We start from the raw sequence: 20,205 nt of genomic DNA, 5'->3' as shown, positions 1-20,205 counted from the left end.
GAGCATCCTACTTCGGCTCAGGTCATGATCTCGCAGTGAGTTCAAGCCCTGCGTCGGGCTTTGTGCTAACAGCTCAGAGCCTGGAGCCTGCTTCGGATTCTGTGCCTCCCTCTCTCTCTGCCCCTCCCATGTTCGTGCTGTGTCTCTGTCTCTCAATAATAAACATTAAAAAAAATTTTTTTTTAAATAAAGGTAAAATATTTGTAATCGATATGGGTTAAAGACTTCCCATGAATGTTAAAGAAACAATCTAATAGAAAAATGCCCAGATGTTATGGTTAGACAGTGTTCAGAGATGGATATCTGAATACTGACCTCACCCATAGCCAGGGGAATAAAAAGTAGAACAAACCAATGTCATTTACAATTATCAGTTTGGCAGAAATTATTTTATGTATATATGCAGAGAGATAGACGCCCCCAAACATTTTCTATTTGGAAGGACTCTAAAACTTTGGTGGAAAGAAAAACTGGAAAAAAAAAACCAGAAAGAAAATAAAATTCATGGTAAGAAGATCGGTTTAGGCTTTCACAAAAGAGCACTTAAAATAATACACATTATATCATGCATAAAGCAAACAATTTAGCTTTAAAGATTTATTCATAGTATACTAAGATTCTGATCTTGTATTCAGTTTTGCCAGGGATCTGGCTTATAAGGGATCTTTTCTATTTTTCGCAGGAAGTAATGGCTGAACACAATTCCCAGTATCTCATTGAGCTCGATGGAAATAAGCCCCCAGAGGAGCTCTTCATGGTAAGTGCGATGTTTAGTAAGAATATCCCACAGTTTGGAAAATCAAAAAGTTACTGACTGGATTGTACTTATCTTCATAAATATCAAAAATATATTTACATTTTAGTCTGTTTGAAAAATTCCTTTTGACACTTAAAAATTTGATGTTATATCTATTCATCTATCCATATTTAAATCAAAAGTACATTTGAATTTAAAATCTCTGTGTGACGGGGCGCCTGGGTGGCTCAGTCAGTTGGGCGTCCGACTTCAGTTCAGGTCATGATCTCGCAGTCTGTGAGTTCGAGCCCCGCATCGGGCTCTGGGCTGACAGCTCAGAGCCTGGAGCCTGTTTCGAATTCTGTGTCTCCCTCTCTCTCTGACCCTCCCCTGCTCATGCTGTGTCTCTCTCTGTCTCAAAAATAAATAAATGTTAAAAAAAATTTTTTTTAATCTCTGTGTGACAAAAAGTGTCTCAAATAACTGCCAATAAGCACATGATAAGATGCTTAACAGGAGCCATTAGGGAAATGCAAACCAAAACCATAATGAGATACCACTTCACATCACTAAAATGACTAACATTTAAAAAAAAACAACAAAGTAGTAAGTGTTGGTGACGATGTGGAAAAGTTGGAACCTTCATATATTGCTGGTGGGATTGGAAAATGGTGTGGCCACTTTGGAAAATAGTTTGGTAGTTCCTCAATAAGCTAACCATGGAATTACCACATGACTCAGCAATCAACCCCTTGGTATCTATAGCCAAAATAGTTGAAAACAGGTGTTCAAACAAAAACTTGTCCATGAAGGTTCATAGCAGCACTAATCACAATAGCCAAAATGTTGAAACAAGCCAAATGTCCACATATTGATGAATGGACAAATAAAATGTGGTGTACCTATACAGTGGAATATTATTTGGCAATAAAACAGAATGGAGTTTTGATACATGCTACCACATGGATGAATCTTGAACACCTACTCGGTAAAATAAAAGTTACAAAAGGTCCTGTATGATTCCTTTTATATAAAATATCCAAAATAGGCTGATCGATCAAAATAGAAAATAGATCAGCAGTTGCTTGGGGTGAGGGTTGCCACAATGGGAGAGATCTCGGGATGAATGTGAAGTGATTACTAATGGATAAAGCATTTCTTTTTGGGGTGATTAAAATGTTCTAGGATTAATTGTGGTGATGAGTGCACAAATCTAAATATACTAAAAACCATTTAATTTTAGCCATGCTATACTTTAAATGGATAAATTATACTTATGTGGAATGTATCTCAATGAAGCTTTTTTTTATTTTTTTATTTTTTTATTTATTTTATTTTTTTTTTATGAAATTTATTAACAAATTGGTTCCATACAACACCCAGTGCTCATCCCAAAAGGTGCCCTCCTCAATACCCTGAAGCTTTTTTTTTAAATAAAGAATATACTCCACACTGTATAGTCCATTCTACTTCACTGAACATTCTACACTCTCTCATCTGTAGAGCTGGAGAATCCCTGACCTTGCTCCTTCTGCACTCTTCTGTCTGCCCTACTAAGTGCTGTTACTATCCCAGACCTTTCCCCTGAATTCCATGCCTATATAATCAGCTGCTACTCGGTGTATCCAATTGGCTGTCTAGTAGTTATCTCAGATTTAACAAAAATCCCCAGATCCACCATCACCACCACCTGCCCCAGATACACTCCTGTCACAGGTTTCCCCTCTCAGTAAGCATCTAATCCACTCTGCTCTTCTAATCAATCTGCTCTTCTCTTTTTTTTTTCACATCCCACACCCAAGCAGGCTTTCCCTTCAAAACATATCCAGAATTTGGATTTTACAAACCAGGACACTTTTCTCAAGGTAGAGGGCAGAAGCTCCAATAGGCCTTGGTTGAAACTTCCTAAGCCTGTTAAGGCTTCAATTGTCATTGGCACCCTGGTCTTCCTGCCTATTCCATTGGCCAAAACAAGTTACACGGAGAAGCTCAGTATCAGTGGGATAGGGAAGTGTATTCTACCCACGGTGAACTAGGGAATTAAAAAGGGAAGGGAGAGAAGGGTAAATTATGAACAAATAACACAATCCACCACAGATTACCATTGACCATCAGGACTTTGTCAGTCCACCATCTCTCATCTCAGAGTCTACGTTTCATGTTGTTCTGCATAATGTCCCTGTTAGTTTCTAATTCTGCTGTAGCAAATTAGGTGGCTTAAAGTGACAAAAATTTTATTTTCTTACAGTTCTAGAGGTTAGAAATAAAAAAAATCAAGGTGTTGGCCAGGCCTTGCTCCCTCCAAAGCCTCTAGGGGATGATCCAACATTGCCTTTTCCAGCTTCTGGTGGTCCCAGGCATCTCTTGGATCATGGCAGCGAACTCTAAGATCTGCTTCCATCTTGACATGGCTGTATTCCCTCTTTCTGAAGAGTTCCCACAGAACTAGATCTCTAAGGACATGAATATTTGGGGACCAGAGGGCAAACTGTTATGGATTGAATTGTGTACCCCCAAAAGATATGTTGAGGTCCTAACTTCCAATACCTGTGAATGTAACCTTATTTGGAAACAGGATCTTTTCAGATGTAATCAAGTCCAGATGAGTTCATACTGAGTTAGAGTGGGTCATAACCCAATATGCTGGTATCCTTGTAAGAGAAGAGACTCGACACACAGGCAGAAGATAGCTATGTGACATCAAAGGCAGAGACTGGAGGAACACCAAACATTGCCAGCAAACCATCAGAAGGTGGAGGCAAGGAAGTATTCTACTCATAAGCTCATCACTGTTACAGAGTATTTGAGATGTTCAAATGCCAATGTATTTAAATATTTGTTCTTTAACAAATTTAGACAGTTATGGACCGACTTAAATATCTGAACCTAAAAAGAGCAGCTGTTTTAACTAAACTTCAGAGTGCAGAAGAAGAAATTAATGACATAATGGACAATGTAAGTTTTTTTTAACTGTTTGAAAGTCTATCTTTTCACTATATGTTGTGGCCTTAATTTAATGTATTCTTTCAAGGTATAAAAGGAATTTCAGGATACCTTTCACAAGAATGGGTTTGATTTTTAGGAAGAAGCTGTAATAATTAACACAAATTCTAATAATCACTAAACACAACAAAACTCTTGATGGGGGTTCTGGGTGGTTCAGTCAGTTAAGTGTCCGACTTCAGCTCAGGTCGCATGATCTCACAGTTCCTGGGTTTGAGACCTGCATTGGGTTCTGTGCTGACAGCTCAGAGCCTGGAGCCTGCTTCGGATTCTGTGTCTCCCTCTGTCTCTGCCCCTCCCCCACTCACACTCTCTCTCTCTGTCTCTCAAAAATGAATTAATGTTAAAATATTTTTTAAAATAAATAAAAAAGTAAACACAAAAGTCTTGAAACAAAGACAATAAAATCAAAACAACCACAAGAATAATGAGAAAGAAACTCAAGTTCATTTTAAAAATCTTGCAACACCAAAGAAAGCAGAGACATCATAAAAGCCCTCAGCTCTATAAACACTCATTTATTCCTTCAAATCATTGAACCCTTTTTTCAAATAACTACTGTGTTCCTGACACTGTTGTATTATGGATGTGACAGTGGTTGAGAGAGGAGCGTGGTCTGCCATTCAAACACCCTTTCCTGGAGAGAATGCTCAGCGTCTGCTTTTCAAATACTTTTCCCAAGTTTGGACAGGAAGTAGAGATGATAAGGAAAGAGTGGCCACCTCCTGGCTTAACTAGATACGTTTCAGTCCCTGGTTCGTTGTCTGTAGACTCCATCGAGAAGGGTGGTAGCCTAATGTGGCCCACTGATTAGGTTTTCCGTCTCATGCAACTCCTCTAAGCAACGACAGTCTCCTTAACAGTTAGCTACTTCTTTCAACCTTCGGTTTCCAACATTCATGCAGCATCCCCCGCAGTGTGCATGCCTCTTTACTCTCTGATGCTACAGAGGTCCAGGTGAGACCCCATTCTCACCTGTCCTCCACAGTCAACTCTGGAGCCAGCAGATATGTGTGAGATCTACATCTGAAGGTTGGAGAGAGCATACCTGGATCCTTTTCCCCCCGCCAGTTGCTCACCATGCTCTCTCTCCCCGGCTCTTTCGTCCCCTGCTAAGGTAGCATGAGGACAGTGAACCCCTCAGCAATCTGCAGTCTGTGGAGAAGTGGACCTAACTTCTCTGGAGGGCACCAACAGAGGAATACTGAGGGGGACTTTTTATTTTAAAAACAAAAGGGCTAAATAAATGCAAAAAAAGAAAAAAAAAAGCAACCTGTATATAACATGTTACTATTTAAAAATTTAGTTAAACTAAGAATCTGGTGCATTTTCAAACCTTTTCAGTAAGAATTTTTTCAAATCAGGTAATACAAGAAGATCATAAAAAACATTCTATCTACATTATAGTCTTTCTACTTTATAGCACAAAATGCTCGATAAAATTTAAACCAGGGTCATAATAGAAATGACAACTATTTGTCTTATTACATTTTGGACAAGTACAGAATGTTTGCAATTAAGAAAAAAGCCAAAATTTTCTTAATAAATTCTTTCTTAAATAGCAAAGCACTACCAACTAAAAAATTAAATACTTCATACTGTTAATTTTAGCAAAATGATGCCCACATTTTTAGTGCGGTATTTGTGATTAACAGGATGAGCTGTTCCGTACTCTTGCATCTTATAAACTTATCGCACCAAGGTATAGATGGCAGAGAAGCAGATGGGGACGTACATGTCCTGTGACTTTAAAAGAAGGTAACATTTATCCAGGACTACCAGACTTTTCCGTGAGGTAAGTAAGATTTTCACAACTTAAATTTAAAACTTGTCCGTACCTCTTTTCAGTTGTTTATGATTATGGCATATTTTAAGTTTTCTAGGTAAAATGTACTGTCTTTCATCAGAAGAAGCATTAAAAAAATTTTTATTGAACCCACGTCCCTATCTTCTTCCGCCTATGCCGGCACCACCATTTAAAGTATTCATATTTGGACCTCAGTCTTCAGGGAAAACAACACTTAGCAATTTGCTTGCAGAAAATTACAAAGGAAAGGTAAGTACTCATTCAGCTAGCTAGCTATCTACCTACCTATACTTGACTCTAATTTGTAGGACTTTCGGATTCACAAGATTTATATTTAGTGTTCTTTATTTCACACCGTCAATTGGGTAATTGTTTCACTGGGTTTGGTGTGGGGAAAGCCTCCCCCTTGCTGCTTATTGCTTTCCGAGTCCACAGCCTTTCCCTGCTTCCCCAAAGCCCCCAGATTTGACTGCTATGTCACGTGGACTGTGCCACCCATTACCTGTTTTGGTTTCATTCATCTCCTGTTTCCTGGGTCACAGTCCTAGCTCACCATCCCTCTCTCCATACAGTCACTCCTGCCATCATCCTTAGTATCTGCCAAGATGACCCTCTGTGGTGACAGACACCCTGGCCTGTCCATTCCTTGGCCTCTCTCCCCAGAGATCTTGTTCTCCACCCTCAGTAAAGTGAAGAGAAATTATGTGTAGTTTAGACCAGAGTGATAGCAGTAGAGGTGGTAAGGTGTAGGCAGATGGAGGGTATAATTTGAAGCAGAACCCAAGGATTCGGTGAGGGGTTAGAATGGACAGCAGTTCTGCGAAGGGCAGTGTGCTGGAGTAGAGAACACAAGGGGGAAGGCAGAAGATGATGAGGGCCGAAGATGTAGTCAGACAGAACACTGCAGCCCTGAGAAGAAGGAGTTTGGATTTATTTCAAGTGCTATTCCTTTGAACCCAGGGGTGACATTTTCTATTTGCTTTAACTTTTTAACTCTAACATATGACAAACAAACAGAAAAGTGAAGCTCAGTGAATTATCACCAAAAAAAAAAAACCCATATAACCACCACCCAGGACAAATATGGAGTTGCCAGCACCCTGAAAACCCCCTCATGCCTCTTCCCAATGTTGATCCTCTTATTCCTTCCACAAAGGTAAGTTCTGCCCCGAACTTGATGGTATTCACTCCTATTCTTTTCTCTTATGGTTTTACCTTGGAAGTGTACATCCAATGCCATAGATTAGTTTGCATGTTTTTTTTTTTAACTTTCTAGACTTAGACAATTTATGTTCTTTGTGCCTGGCTTTTTTCACTTAACATTATGATTATGATATTTATGCGTGTTGTTTATACATGTTACTGCATATAGCCTCGATCTATGTATTTTTTATTGCATTATATTGATTGTATTATATTATAAGTTATTTATCCACTTGAGTGTTGATAAAATTTGGATTGATTACAGTTTGAGTGTTATGAATAATATTGCTATAAACATTCTTGTACATGTCTTATGGTGCACACATGGTATCTTTATATGTTTTGGAGATATATCTAGTAGTAAGATTCCTGGGACATTGAGTATGCAACTTGTGTAGAGAACGCCAAACTTTTCCAAATGAATTCTATCCATTTACAACTTGATCAGCAGTGTGTGAGAATTCTGTTATTCCACATTCCTTCCAACTTTCGTTATGGTCAGTCTTTTTAATTTAAGCCATTCTAATAGGTGTATCTCCCTGTGGTTTTAATTTGCATTTCCCTGAAATGAATGAGGTTAGACATTTTTTTCTTTGTTTATTGGCCATTCAAATATTCTCTTTTTGAAATGTTTGCTCAAGCCTATTGGGCATTTGAAAAAATTTTTTTTTTACATATTATTGGTAGGAGTTCCTTAAATTGTCTATATGCAATTTCTTTTTAGATAATAAGCATTATGAATATTTTCTACCACTCTGTGGTTTATCATTACCACATATGGTTTGTTTACAAACCACAAACATTATATTAAAGTATGTGTCAGACAAAGGAATTATAAGTTTAAAATATAAAGAGCTCTTACAAACCAAAGTGCAGATGAAGCTCTAATGGAAAAAAGTAGCAAACAAACAATTCCCAAAATAATAGATACAACAGCATAACCATTAATCATGAGAAAATGGTTATCACCTCCCTGATAACCAGAGAGATGCCAAAAAACCCCAGAGATCTGTCAATCTCACTGTTGGAGTTGAAAGATCACTGTTAATACCCAATATTGATGTGTGGCTAGGATGTGGAGAAGTACATTTTCATATAATGCTTGTAAGAGCATAACCATTAGGGATGGCAATTAGAAATATGTAAGAGCCTAAAGTCCTTTGCATATCCTTTGAACTGCCAATCCTATTTTATAAATTTTTGGTAAAGAAACTGATCAAAGATAGATACATAACTGTGTTCATCATAGCCTAGTTACTATTATAATAGTAAAAACATGTATACCTAAATATATATTATTAGCATTTTAGTTAAATAAGGCATAATATGTTCATTTAATATCTAATACCATGCATCCATTAAAAATGACAGTGAAGATGTATATTTATTGGCCTGGAATAAAGTAATATAAGCATATTGAAGGAAAAGTAAAATGGAATCTAGAAGTGTGGAAGTATTATTTAAACTTAAGAGGCATAGGGGCGCCTGGGTGGCGCAGTTGGTTAAGCGTCCGACTTCAGCCAGGTCACGATCTCGCAGTCCGGGAGTTCGAGCCCCGCGTCGGGCTCTGGGCTGATGGCTCAGAGCCTGGAGCCTGTTTCTGATTCTGTGTCTCCCTCTCTCTCTGCCCCTCCCCCGTTCATGCTCTGTCTCTCTCTGTCCCAAAAATAAATAAACGTTGAAAAAAAATTAAAAAAAAATAATAAACTTAAGAGGCATATAGAAATATATTTCTAACATCCCGATATATAGAGTATATTATCTACTCTACAATGGTCTTATATTCAGAATATATAGAGAATTATTACCCGGTTTTTTAAATGGCCAAAAGTTGAACATATGATTAAAAATAGAAGGCGAGTGATTGACCAACAGCACCCAAAAAAGAAGGTCAAAATGAATTGTGATCAGGGAAATGTGAATTTAAACTACAATGAGATACTTCTTCACACCTGCTACAATGGCTAAAATTTAAAAGATTCACAAAACCAAGTGTTGGTGAAGATGTGGAGTAACTGTAATTTGTATACATTTGCTGGTAGGAAAGTAAAGTAGTTCAACCACTTTGGAAATGGTTTAATGGCTTATTGTAAAATCAAATACACATTTGGGGCGCCTGGATGGCTCAGTCAGTTGAGTGTCCGACTTTGGCTCAGGTCATGATCTTACGGTTCGTGAGTTCGAGCCCCGTGTCGGGCTCTGTGCTGACAGCTCGGAGCCTGGAGCCTGCTTCGGATTCTGTGTCTCCCTCTCTCTCTGCCCCTCCCTCGCTTGCACTCGGTCTCTCTCTATCTCTCTCAAAAATAAATAAACATTAAAAAAATTTTTTTTCAATCATATACACATTTACAATATGACCCAGTAATTCCACTTCTAGGTATTTGTCTAAGAGAAATAAAAACATATGACCACAAAAAGACTTCCTCACAAATGTTCATTGCTAGTTTATTTATATAACAGCCCCAAACAGGAAAAACCCAAGTGTCCATCAATAGATGAATGAATAAAAAAAAAAAACAAAAAACCTGCGGCATATTCATTCAGTGATACTGCTTAACTATAAAAAGGAACTGATTACTGATGTATGCAATGACACTGATGAATCTCAAAAACAGTGTATAAAGGAGAAAAGGTTAGAAAGATTACATACTAAATGGCTCTATTTATATGAAACTCTAGAAAAGGCAAAACTAATATATAGTGACAGAAAACAGAAAGTAGTGTCCAGGACCCAGGAACTAACTATAAAGAAGCATAAGGGAACTTTCTGGAGTGATATAAATGTTCCATATATTGATTATAGTTGTTATGTGTATATATTTGTCAAAGCTCATTAGACTGTATACTTAAAATGGATGCCTTTTATGGTATGTAAGTTATCCATGAAAAATTGACTTAAAAATACGTAACTTGAATATATATTACATGATACATACATATATAAATACATACATATATAAATACATCATACTACATGGAAAGTATGACTGAATTTCTATGAAAGCATGTACTCAAAAACATTGAATTCCGAAAATAACATACTTCAAGCAGCATTAAGATGTTTGAGATAGGTAAGTATAGATCTAGAAATAGATACGAGTGAACAATGTGTTTAATATTCATGTGATTTGTGCTTTTGTTGCTTTTCTCAAATATTCTTTGCAGGTAATTGACTATGCCGAACTTGTTCAACCACGTTTTGATAAAGCCCTTCAGTCATTAATAAGCGATACTATCGCTGAGGCCACCGAAGCAGCGATTAAAGCTGTGAAAGAACAGCTTCTCACAAAACTACAAGCTAAAAGACAAGGTGAACTATCTCTTTCAAATGCGTGTTCTAAGCTTAGGTCAACAGTTCAGCCTGGCTGCCTGAGGGCTAGGACCTGGTTTGCTCGCCTCGATCCCCTAGCATGTTGTATGGTGCAGCCTCTTAATAATGGGTTGAAGACACGAATATACATAAACCTGATTCATGAACAGAGAAAAGATTTCAGTCCTAGGCTTCTAAGGAAAGGAATCAGAAAGAGCTTCCAAATTTGGATTTACTATTATGGATTTGCTGGCTGGGCAGAGACTGAGTAGAATTTATATACCTTCATTTACACCAATTGTGACAACACTCCGCCTGATTCTTGTGGAGTTTACATTGTTGTTGTTGTTGCTGCTGCTGCTACTTTAGTATGTAGGTGTGTATGTCAGCCCCCATGGTAATTAAGTTTTTCTGGGGCACCTGGGTGGCTCAGTCAGTTGAGCATCTGACTTCTGATTTGGGCTTAGGTCATGATCTCACAGTTCTGAGATTAAACCCCACATCGGGTTCCATGCTGACAGTGTGGAGCCTGCTTGGGATCCTCTCTCTCCCTCTCTCTCTGCCACTCCCCCGCTCATGTGCGTGTACGTGCCCTCTCACTCTCTCAAAAGAAATAAATAAACTTTTTTAAAAATTATTTTTTTCTATTTGGGGAATTTTAATCTCAAATTCAAAACAGTTACAAAGAGGCACCTGGGTGGCTCGGTCAGTTTACCATTGGACTCTTGATATTGGCTCAGGTCATGATCTCACAGTTTATGGGATCAAGCCTATGTTGGGCTCTGTGCTGACAGCATGGAGCCTGCTTGGGATTCTCTCTCCCCCTCTCTCTGTCCCTCTCTTGCTTGTGTGCGCTCTCTTCTATTTCTTAAAATAAATGAATAAATATGAAAAAAAATTTTTTAAACAGTGAAACTGGAAGAAGCCTTAGTGATCAATTAACACAGTTCTGTAACTCTCCAGATGAGGAAAACTTTTTACATAAATTGGAAAGCTTCTGTCATTTTCTATGCTTGAAATTATTTAAATAGCAAGGAAATTATCTCTTCCTACATGGCACTGTTAAACTTTTGCTAGGAAAAAAAAACAGGTTATTTGCCTAACGAATCTGCCTCTTTCCTTTCTCATTAGCCTACAAATAAGTAAAAGAGTCCAACACGGTGCCCAGGGGATTGCAAAAACGACAGCAAAAAGACCAGTATTTAAATTACCTGCCATCCAAAAGATCATCCAGATGATTCAGAATGAATTTAAATTTTAGTATGTTATCTTCAAAGAAAAACCAAAAGTTTTTAAAATATTCATGGACAACTCACAAACTAAAGCTTGAGAAATATTGACCAAGATGGCATGTTACTCAACTTATTTAAGGCTTGACAAAATGAATTCATTAACTCACTCAACTTGAGTACCCACTGTGTATTAGACATGATTTAGGCACTGGGCCACAGCAGTTAACAAGACACAGAAACTCCTGTCTTTGTGATTGTTACATTTTAATGAAATACAGAGGAGGAAAAAAGAAACAAGTGAACAAATGGAAAAAATATAACACAGTAGTAGGTCAGGCCGTAATGAGGCAGGGGTGCTGGAGTGTTAGGATGAGCAGGGAAGAGAGGACATGTAAATGAAACCTGGATCAGGAGAGCAACTAGTTGGGCTTCAGTTAAGAAGAGTAGTGATCAGTAACGTTTCTTGGAGTCTGTAGTGATTCCTTTCATATCAAATTATGGCATGAAATCATAGATTTTAGGTCTTGCCACAAATTGCTTTCTTCCACTGGAATTTAGAAACAGAGGCCATCTCTTATATACTGCAAACTTAAAAATCTCTTCCTTTCCTTTTTCAAATTCAGTAATTATTCTAAATCTGACAGTAGGGTTCTTAAAATCATTTTAATTGGAATTTTCTTGCTAGTTCCACTAATTTCCTAGTTTTGCTAATTTCACTCCCAATATACTTTTTTCTTTCATTGTTGTTTTTTTTTCAATATATGAAGTTTATTGTCAAATTGGTTTCCATACAACACCCAGTGCTCATCCAAAAGGTGCCCTCCTCAATACCCATCACCCACCCTCCCTCCCCTCCCTCCCACCCCCCATGAACCCTCAGTTTGTTCTCAGTTTTTAAGAGTCTCTTATGCTTTTGCTCTCTCCCACTCTAACCTCTTTTTTTTTCCTTCCCCTCCCCCATGGGTTTCTGTTAAGTTTCTCAGGATCCACATAAGAGTGAAAACATATGGTATCTGTCTTTCTCTGTATGGCTTATTTCACTAGCATAACACTCTCCAGTTCCATCCATGTTGCTACAAAGGGCCATATTTCATTCTTTCTCATTGCCATGTAGTATTCCATTGTGTATATAAACCACAATTTCTTTATCCATTCATCAGTTGATGGACATTTAGGCTCTTTCCATAATTTGGCTATTGTTGAGAGTGCTGCTATAAACATTGGGGTACAAGTGCCCCTATGCATCAGTACTCCTGTACCCCTTGGGTAAATTCCTAGCAGTGCTATTGCTGGGTCATAAGGTAAGTCTATTTTTAATTTTTTGAGGAACCTCCACACTGTTTTCCAGAGTGGCTGCACCAATTTGCCTTCCCACCAACAGTGCAAGAGGGTTCCCGTTTCTCCACATCCTCTCCAGCATCTATAGTCTCCTGATTTGTTCATTTTGGCCACTCTGACTGGTGTGAGGTGATATCTGAGTGTGGTTTTGATTTGTATTTCCCTGATGAGGAGTGACATTTGGCATCTTTTCATGTGCCTGTTGGCTATCCGGATGTCTTCTTTAGAGAAGTGTCTATTCATGTTTTCTGCCCATTTCTTCACTGGGTTATTTGTTTTTCGGGTGTGGAATTTGGTGAGCTCTTTATAGATATTGGATACTAACCCTTTGTCCAATATGTCATTTGCAAATATCTTCTCCCATTCCGTTGGTTGCCTTTTAGTTTTGTTGGTTGTTTCCTTTGCAGTGCAGAAGCTTTTTATCTTGATGAGATCCCAATAGTTCATTTTTGCTTTTAATTCCCTTGCCTGTGGGGATGTGTCAAGTAAGAAATTGCTACAGCTGAGGTCAGAGAGGTCTTTTCGTGCTTTCTCTTCTAGGGTTTTGATGGTTTCCTGTCTCACATTCAGGTCCTTTATCCATTTTGAGTTTATTTTTGTGAATGGTGTGAGAAAGTGGTCTAGTTTCAATCTTCTGCATGTTGCTGTCCAGTTCTCCCAGCACCATTTGTTAAAGAGACTGTCTTTTTTCCCAAAATACTTTTAAGAAAAATTTGTCAGTGGAGAATTGAGGGTTTCTTTTAACATAGAAAATTCTATAATAACACAGGGAATGACAGCCAACATGGATTAGGCTTCCTGTGTGCCAAGCATTTTCTAAGTGTTTGCTTCTATTATCTCATTTAATCCTTACAACAGTGCTTTCAGTTTGATAATCCTCATTTTGGCCAATAGAAATTGAAACAGAGATCAAATGATTTGCCAAAGCCACACTGTCTGAATCAGAACTCACACACAAGTCTGTCTGTCTTTAAAAAGCGGAGGATTTAATCACTATACCTGTCTCCCTACCCCACGACTATATTTGCTAACACAGTCCATTGCTATCTTTCAACAGAGTCAACTTTAAGAGAACTTGAAAGGAAGGAGTATGACAAGTTCCCAACTGATGTGGATAAGAGCTTAGAAGAGATGCAGTCTTCATTTGATGAAGATGGTAATAAATATATTGCTGATGTTCTTAGCCATATCTTTCCCACTATAAACAGATTAGCTGATAAAGCATATTATTCTTTCCTGCAGTGTTCACTCGTGAATACCAAAGAGAAAGCTCTTTAGAAGACAGTGAAGACAAAAAGAATTCAGAAAATATCCTCGGTGATCAAGCCTCTAAAACTGGTAAAGATGGTAACAAAATGAATGTGACTCATGCCATGCTTATGGATCTTATTTCCATTTATTTCATATTTTATCATGTTTGTATTGAAGCTTAAAATTATCCCCCAAATTGGACACTTATAGTGACGTAGTTGGAATCACTAGTTTAATGAGTATGAAGTTTTATAGACAGAGTCAGATTGCTTTGCACAAAAGTTATTCCAAATAATGTTCCCACAGTAATATACAAAATATGTGCTATTGTTTTCTTGATATATTCTCTTTTAAATATAATTTCAATTTTCATTTGACTATTTCTGAAATATAATTTTTAATATTTGTTAACCATTTATACTTCCTCTTTTCTGAGTTGACCATTTTGGTCTTGTGCTAATTTTTCCAAATTGTTATATCAATTATATGGTTTCTACAATAACTTGCTATATTAGTAACTTATTTTTTATATTTTTTTCCACATTGGGTGGTTTGTCTTTTAAATCATTTTGCTGTTTTTAAAGTAGAGGGATTTTTCATATTTTTGTAGTCAAATCATTACTTTCACTTTGTTTATTTCTTCCATTTACTTTCACACCTTACAAAGCCTTCCTCTCAAACAGAGATTTAATATATACTTATATGCTTTTTTTTCTATTGGTCCAACCTTTTGGTATTTAGTTTTAAAATGCATCTGTAGGGGTGCCTGGGTACCTTAGCCAGTTAAGCGTCTGACTTCAGCTCAGGTCATGATCTGACAGTTTGTGAGTTCAAGCTCTGCGACGGGCTCTGTGCTGACAGCTCAGAGCCTGGAGCCTGCTTCGGATTATGTGTCTCTGCCCCTGTCCTACTCACACTCTCTTTCTCTCAAAACAAACATAAAAATAAATAAATGAATAAATAAATAAATAAATAAATAAGTAAAATGCATCCTAAGTTATTGTGTTTTAAGATATAGAGCTGGGGTTTTGTTCGTTTGGTTGGTTGATTCCTCCTGATTCAGACAGATGTATGCTTGGCTGTGGTATATTTTAGTATCATAGAAATTGAACCGGGCACTGTCAGACAATTATGTATGGCACTTCTCCAACACGCACACGCACACACGCACACACACACACACTTCACAGGAAGACCCCAGACATTAAAATTTTGGTCAAGTAGCATCTGGGAGCCCCATCTCAGCTGCTGCAGAGTTCCTAGGACAAATACACAAAGACAGCCCCTTCCCCATACTGTCTGTTTTCTCTTTGAGGGAGGCAGTCCAAGGTAGAAGCAGGCATCAGGGCCTCTACCTACTGCTGGAGTGATGCCAGCACTTGCCAGTATGCCCACATATAAAAGCATTCTCCCTGCCCTATCTGTCTGAGTTAAGCACAGCCTTTACCTGTTGGAGGTAAGAGACTGTTAGTTACATCAGGAAGGGCAAATTTGATTTTTTTTCCCAATTTACATCCATTGGCATTATATGAAACTAAAATTGCTCTTGTTTTGTTATAGGTTAAGTCACTATCTTTATTTTTCACTGCTGATATTATGTGCCCTATTGTTTACCTATTTGATTACTATGATTGTAAATTTAATTAAAAAAATTAGGAACACGAGTCCTGGCTCCCTGGTCCCATACCACACTCTTCTTTGGGAATCACCTACAATTAATACTCTTCTTTAGGTGTTAACAGTGTTTTATTCACAGATGAAACCAGTGGAACATCTACATTTAAAAGAAGTTTCTAAGCTCCAGTCAAGATCTTAAGTTGTGGACTTCAAGCTGTATTATGAAGTTATAATCATCAAGACAGTATGGTACTGGTACACAAACAGACACTCAGATCAATGGAACAGAATAGAGAACCCAGAAATGGACCCACAAACGTATGGCCAACTAATCTTTGACAAAGCAGGAAAGAATATCCAATGGAATAAAGGCAGTCTCTTCAGCAAGTGGTGCTGGGAAAACTGGACAGCGACATGCAGAAGAATGAACCTGGACCACTTTCTTACACCAGACACAAAGATAAACTCAAAATGGATGAAAGACCTCAATGTAAGACAGGAAGCCATCAAAATCCTCGAGGAGAAAGCAGGCAAAAACCTCTCTGATCTTGGCCGCAGCAACTTCTTACTCAACACGTCTCCAGAGGTAAGGGAAACAAAAGCAAAAGTGAACTATTGGGACCTCATCAAAATAAAAAGCTTCCGCACAGCAAAGGAAACAATCAGCAAAACTAAAAGGCAACCGACGGAATGAGAGAAGATATTTGCAAACGACATATCAGATAAAGGGTTAGTATCCAAAATCTATAAACAACTTATCAAACTCAACACCCAAAAAACAAATAATCCAGTGAAGAAATGGGCAAAAGACATGGATAGACACTTCTCCAAAGAAGACATCCAGATGGCCAACTGACACATGAAAAAATGCTCAACATCACTCATCATCAGGGAAATACAAATCATAACCACAATAAGATACCACCTCACAACTGTAAGAATGGCTAACATTAACAACTCAGGCAATGACAGATGTTGGCGAGGATGCAGAGAAAGAGGATCTCTTTTGCACTGCTGGTGGGAATGCAAACTGGTGCAGCCACTCTGGAAAACAGTATGGAGGTTCCTCAAAAAAATTAAAAATAGAACCACCCTATGACTCAGAAATTGCACTACTTGGTATTTATCCAAGGGATACAGGTATGCTGTTTCAAAGGGGCACGTGCACCCCAATGTTTATAGCAGCTAATGGACAATAGCCAAAGTATGGAACGAGCCCAATTGTCCATCGAAGGATGAATGAATAAAGAAGATGTGGTGTATATATATATACACACACACACACACACACACACACACACACAATGGAGTATTACTCAGCAATCAAAAAGAATGAAACCTTGCCATTTGCAACTACATGGATGGAACTGGAGGGTATTATGCCAAGTGAAATTAGTCAGTCAGAGAAAGATAAATATCATATGGCTTCATTCATATGAGGACTTTAAGACACAAAACAGATGAACACAAGGGAAGGGCAGTAAAATAATATAATAACAGGGAGGGGGACAAAGCATAAGAGACTCTTAAATATGGAGAACAGAGGGTTACTGGTGGGGTTGTGGGAGGGGGGATGGGCTAAATGGGTAAGGGGAATTAAGGAATCTACTCCTGAAATCATTGTTGCACTATATGCTAACTAACTTGGATATAAATTTAAAAAATAAAAAAAATAAATTCATCTTTAAAAACAAGAAACAAAACAAAACAAAATACCTAAAACAAAGTAGCTCTCAGCCACTAATATTTAATATTTTAAAAAATCTTAAGTTGGACCCCTAAAAAGGTAAATTCATATTTGGGTTATTTGGTTCACTTCGATTGTGGATCTAAAAATCATAAATAATTTCTTAAGAATTTCGAAGGAGAAAGATGTGATTTAAAAATAACATTGTTAATGTTCTGTCTTAAAGGCTACTCTATGATGAACAGTTAGACATGCAAGAACACAGAAAAAAAGAAAATGTGATTTATTGTTTTAGTGAAACAGGGACTCTATCTTTCTGTTCTGCCATCCCTGGCATGTGGCTACCAGAAAAAGTTACAAGATGGCTAGGAAGAGGAAAAAGGTAAGGGACAAAAACTGGCACTCCACCCAGCTGAGGTATTCCTCTCTATTTTTTTAAATTGTTTAAAAAGTTTATTTATTTTGAGAGAGTGAGAGCATGTGGGGGACAGGCAGAGAGATGGGGGAGAGAATCCTCACTGACAGCACGGAACCCCCGAGGAGCGAGGCAGGGCTCAATCTCACTGACCCAAGTGACATCATGACCTGAGCCAAAATCAAGAGTTGGGTGCTTAACCAACTGAGCCACCCAGGCGCCCCACCGCTTTTCTTTTGAATTATTCTTCTTTAATGAAGTGACAGGAAGTCTCACCACAAAAAAAATATGCTCACATCTTACCTATGGGCTATCTAAGCTATAAGGGAAGTTGGAGATGTAGTGTTTTTAGCTGGACACATTGCTGACCCCAACAAAATCCGGATTCTGTTACTAAGGACGAGAAGAAAGGATAATGAGTGAACAAGTAGCAGCTTCTAGAGCATTTGGTATCTTTGCCTGGCTCCTTCTGCCTCATCATGCCCCCTTCCCAAGGCTACAGGAACATCATGGGTTCTTGTCTCTTCCACTCTGGTTCCCCAGAAACTGCTGGCTCTCCCCATCCCTAAGAACAGATTCCTCACTTCGCAGCAGAGGGCAGCAGAAGCTGCTCATTGAAAGCCCTTTGGAGTTTTTCTGGGCTGGGATAATTTATGCTCTAGCAGGAGACCCTGGTGGATGGAGCATTAAGGCAGCAGCTCAGGAAGCACAACTGGGAAGGCAGAGGTAGAGGAGTCAAGTGGAGCTGCCAATCTCTTGCCTGATTAGAGGAATGGATGAATATTTATATCATGATGCAGTCTATGAGCCAACTCAGCTGTGTGAGGAGGCATTCAGCATGCAATGAGGACAAGAATGAAGTATAGCACTAGAAAAACCAGCCTGTGCCACCCATTCTTCCATCTCTGCCAACCTGCCTACTTCTTATCCACTTACTGTTTCATGTGGTCTTATGCTTATAATTGGAAGTATTCATCTTGTTTTCTCATTAATTCCCTAGATGCGCATATTTTAGCTTGAGCCCTACAATCCTTTGGTTTCTACCTCTTCTACCTGGCTTCCTAGGTTTTGACTCCTGCTGGACGTGATTTTCTTCTTACCTCATTCACTTTTGTTCCAAAACACTAGCTATAAGCCACTGCTCTGATGTCTTGTGTTTCCTAACTTAACATTTCCTCCCTAGACTATTTCCCCCTTCTTGGCGCATGTACAGCAATAAACACAAAGATACTATTTTGGGGGGTCAAGTATTAACTATCATGTTCTATTGCAAATAGCATTGCCCACTAAAATTATTAATGGCATTAGGTTATTTTACTTTAGATTCAACAGAAGACTCAATAGAAGAGGTAACTGCAGATCATCCAGAGGTTCTTTCTATAATAGAGGAGACTGTAAAAATGACAAAGGATATGAACTTTGAACATCCATATGAAAAACATGCTGAAATCCTAGAGGAAATCATCAAAGAGGTAAGAAATCCAGATCCAAACGTTTATGCTTAGTAATTTTTAATTTCAACAACTATGCAATATAATTTCATAGCTTTGGAATTAATTCTTTAATAACTTTTGTTTAACTGAGTTCAGTTGGTTAAAATATGGTGCATAGGAAGCCAGTGCCAAAATAGATATTTCATCTATGAGCTAATTAGTTGTTAACCAAGACAAATTTTACTCCATAGCTAAATTATTTCATCCAACCACCTTGAACATGTGTTCATAGGGGAAATGGATGGACACACAAATGATTTTCCAATCTAAGGGGAAAATGAAGCCTCGGATGCTTTGTCTTACTGATGGCAAACCAGGTTTATCTCTGGTTTATAAAGAACAAGATATCCATATGGGTCTGTTTTGTACAGGGACCTTGAGTAAGCATTCAGAGCAACAGTCGAAGACAACAAATCTGTTTTGGACTCTCAATGAATTTCTTTGGTATTTCTATGTAATTTGAAAGTGATATAATTAAATGTTGGGAGGAGAAAAAAAATATTTTGAGAGTATAGCACCACTCTATAACACACTGGGCAGGCTCCTTGAGTCCCAGACTGTACCCAGGATGAATTGCTGTCCCCCTCTGAGCTTCCCATAGAGATCTTTCAACTTCTTCTGCATGTCTTCAGGTTGTTTTGTCATCAACTGATTCCTTCAGAAACATTCTGACAGGGGTGCCTGGGTGGCTCAGTCGGTTAGGTGTCCAGCTCTTGATTTCAGCCCAGGTCATAATCTCATGGTTTGTGAGTTTGAGCCCCACATCGGGCTCTGCACTGACAGCACAGAGCCTGCTTGGGATTCTCTCTTTCCCTCTCTCTATTCCTCCACCACTGTGCTCTCCCCCCTTCCAACCTCCAAATAAATAAATAAACTTAAAAATTTTTTTAAAAAAGAAACATTCTGAGAACCTACTGCTTGCCCTTTAATATGCTAGATTCTAGGGCTATGAAGATCAATTAAACGCAACTCTTTAAGGAGCCATCAGTCAGGTGGGGAAGGCTGATGAAATGAGCTATCATGTACTAAGTGATAAGTAGATATGTGCAAGGTGTAGGAATCCCACTAAGGTCAAGATGGTCATCTCTGCATGGAAGGTGAGACAGAGCATCC

General features: G+C 38.3%; 1 protein-coding gene across 3 annotated transcripts in view; it reads left to right on the top strand.

Annotated features, from left to right (window-relative positions):
- Positions 1–20,205, top strand: part of AK9 (adenylate kinase 9) — a 133,873-nt gene that overhangs the window by 31,733 nt on the left and 81,935 nt on the right. For 2 of the 3 annotated variants that reach the window (XM_047860268.1, XM_047860269.1), the window contains 8 exons: positions 683–757; positions 3,593–3,691; positions 5,395–5,534; positions 5,615–5,795; positions 9,915–10,059; positions 13,687–13,785; positions 13,872–13,967; positions 18,923–19,071. In XM_047860268.1, the coding sequence (XP_047716224.1) occupies positions 683–757; positions 3,593–3,691; positions 5,395–5,534; positions 5,615–5,795; positions 9,915–10,059; positions 13,687–13,785; positions 13,872–13,967; positions 18,923–19,071 (984 nt within the window). Of the gene's footprint in view, positions 1–682; positions 758–3,592; positions 3,692–5,394; positions 5,535–5,614; positions 5,796–6,563; positions 6,686–9,914; positions 10,060–13,686; positions 13,786–13,871; positions 13,968–18,922; positions 19,072–20,205 lie in introns of those variants that run through there. The other variant, XM_047860270.1, reaches the window with a different exon arrangement.

Source organism: Prionailurus viverrinus, chromosome B2 (genome assembly GCF_022837055.1).
Source record: "Prionailurus viverrinus isolate Anna chromosome B2, UM_Priviv_1.0, whole genome shotgun sequence".
In the NCBI taxonomy this organism is placed as follows: Eukaryota; Metazoa; Chordata; class Mammalia; order Carnivora; family Felidae; genus Prionailurus; species Prionailurus viverrinus.
The sequence above is the reverse complement of the archived record's forward strand: the minus strand, read 5'-3'. Positions and strand labels throughout refer to the sequence as shown.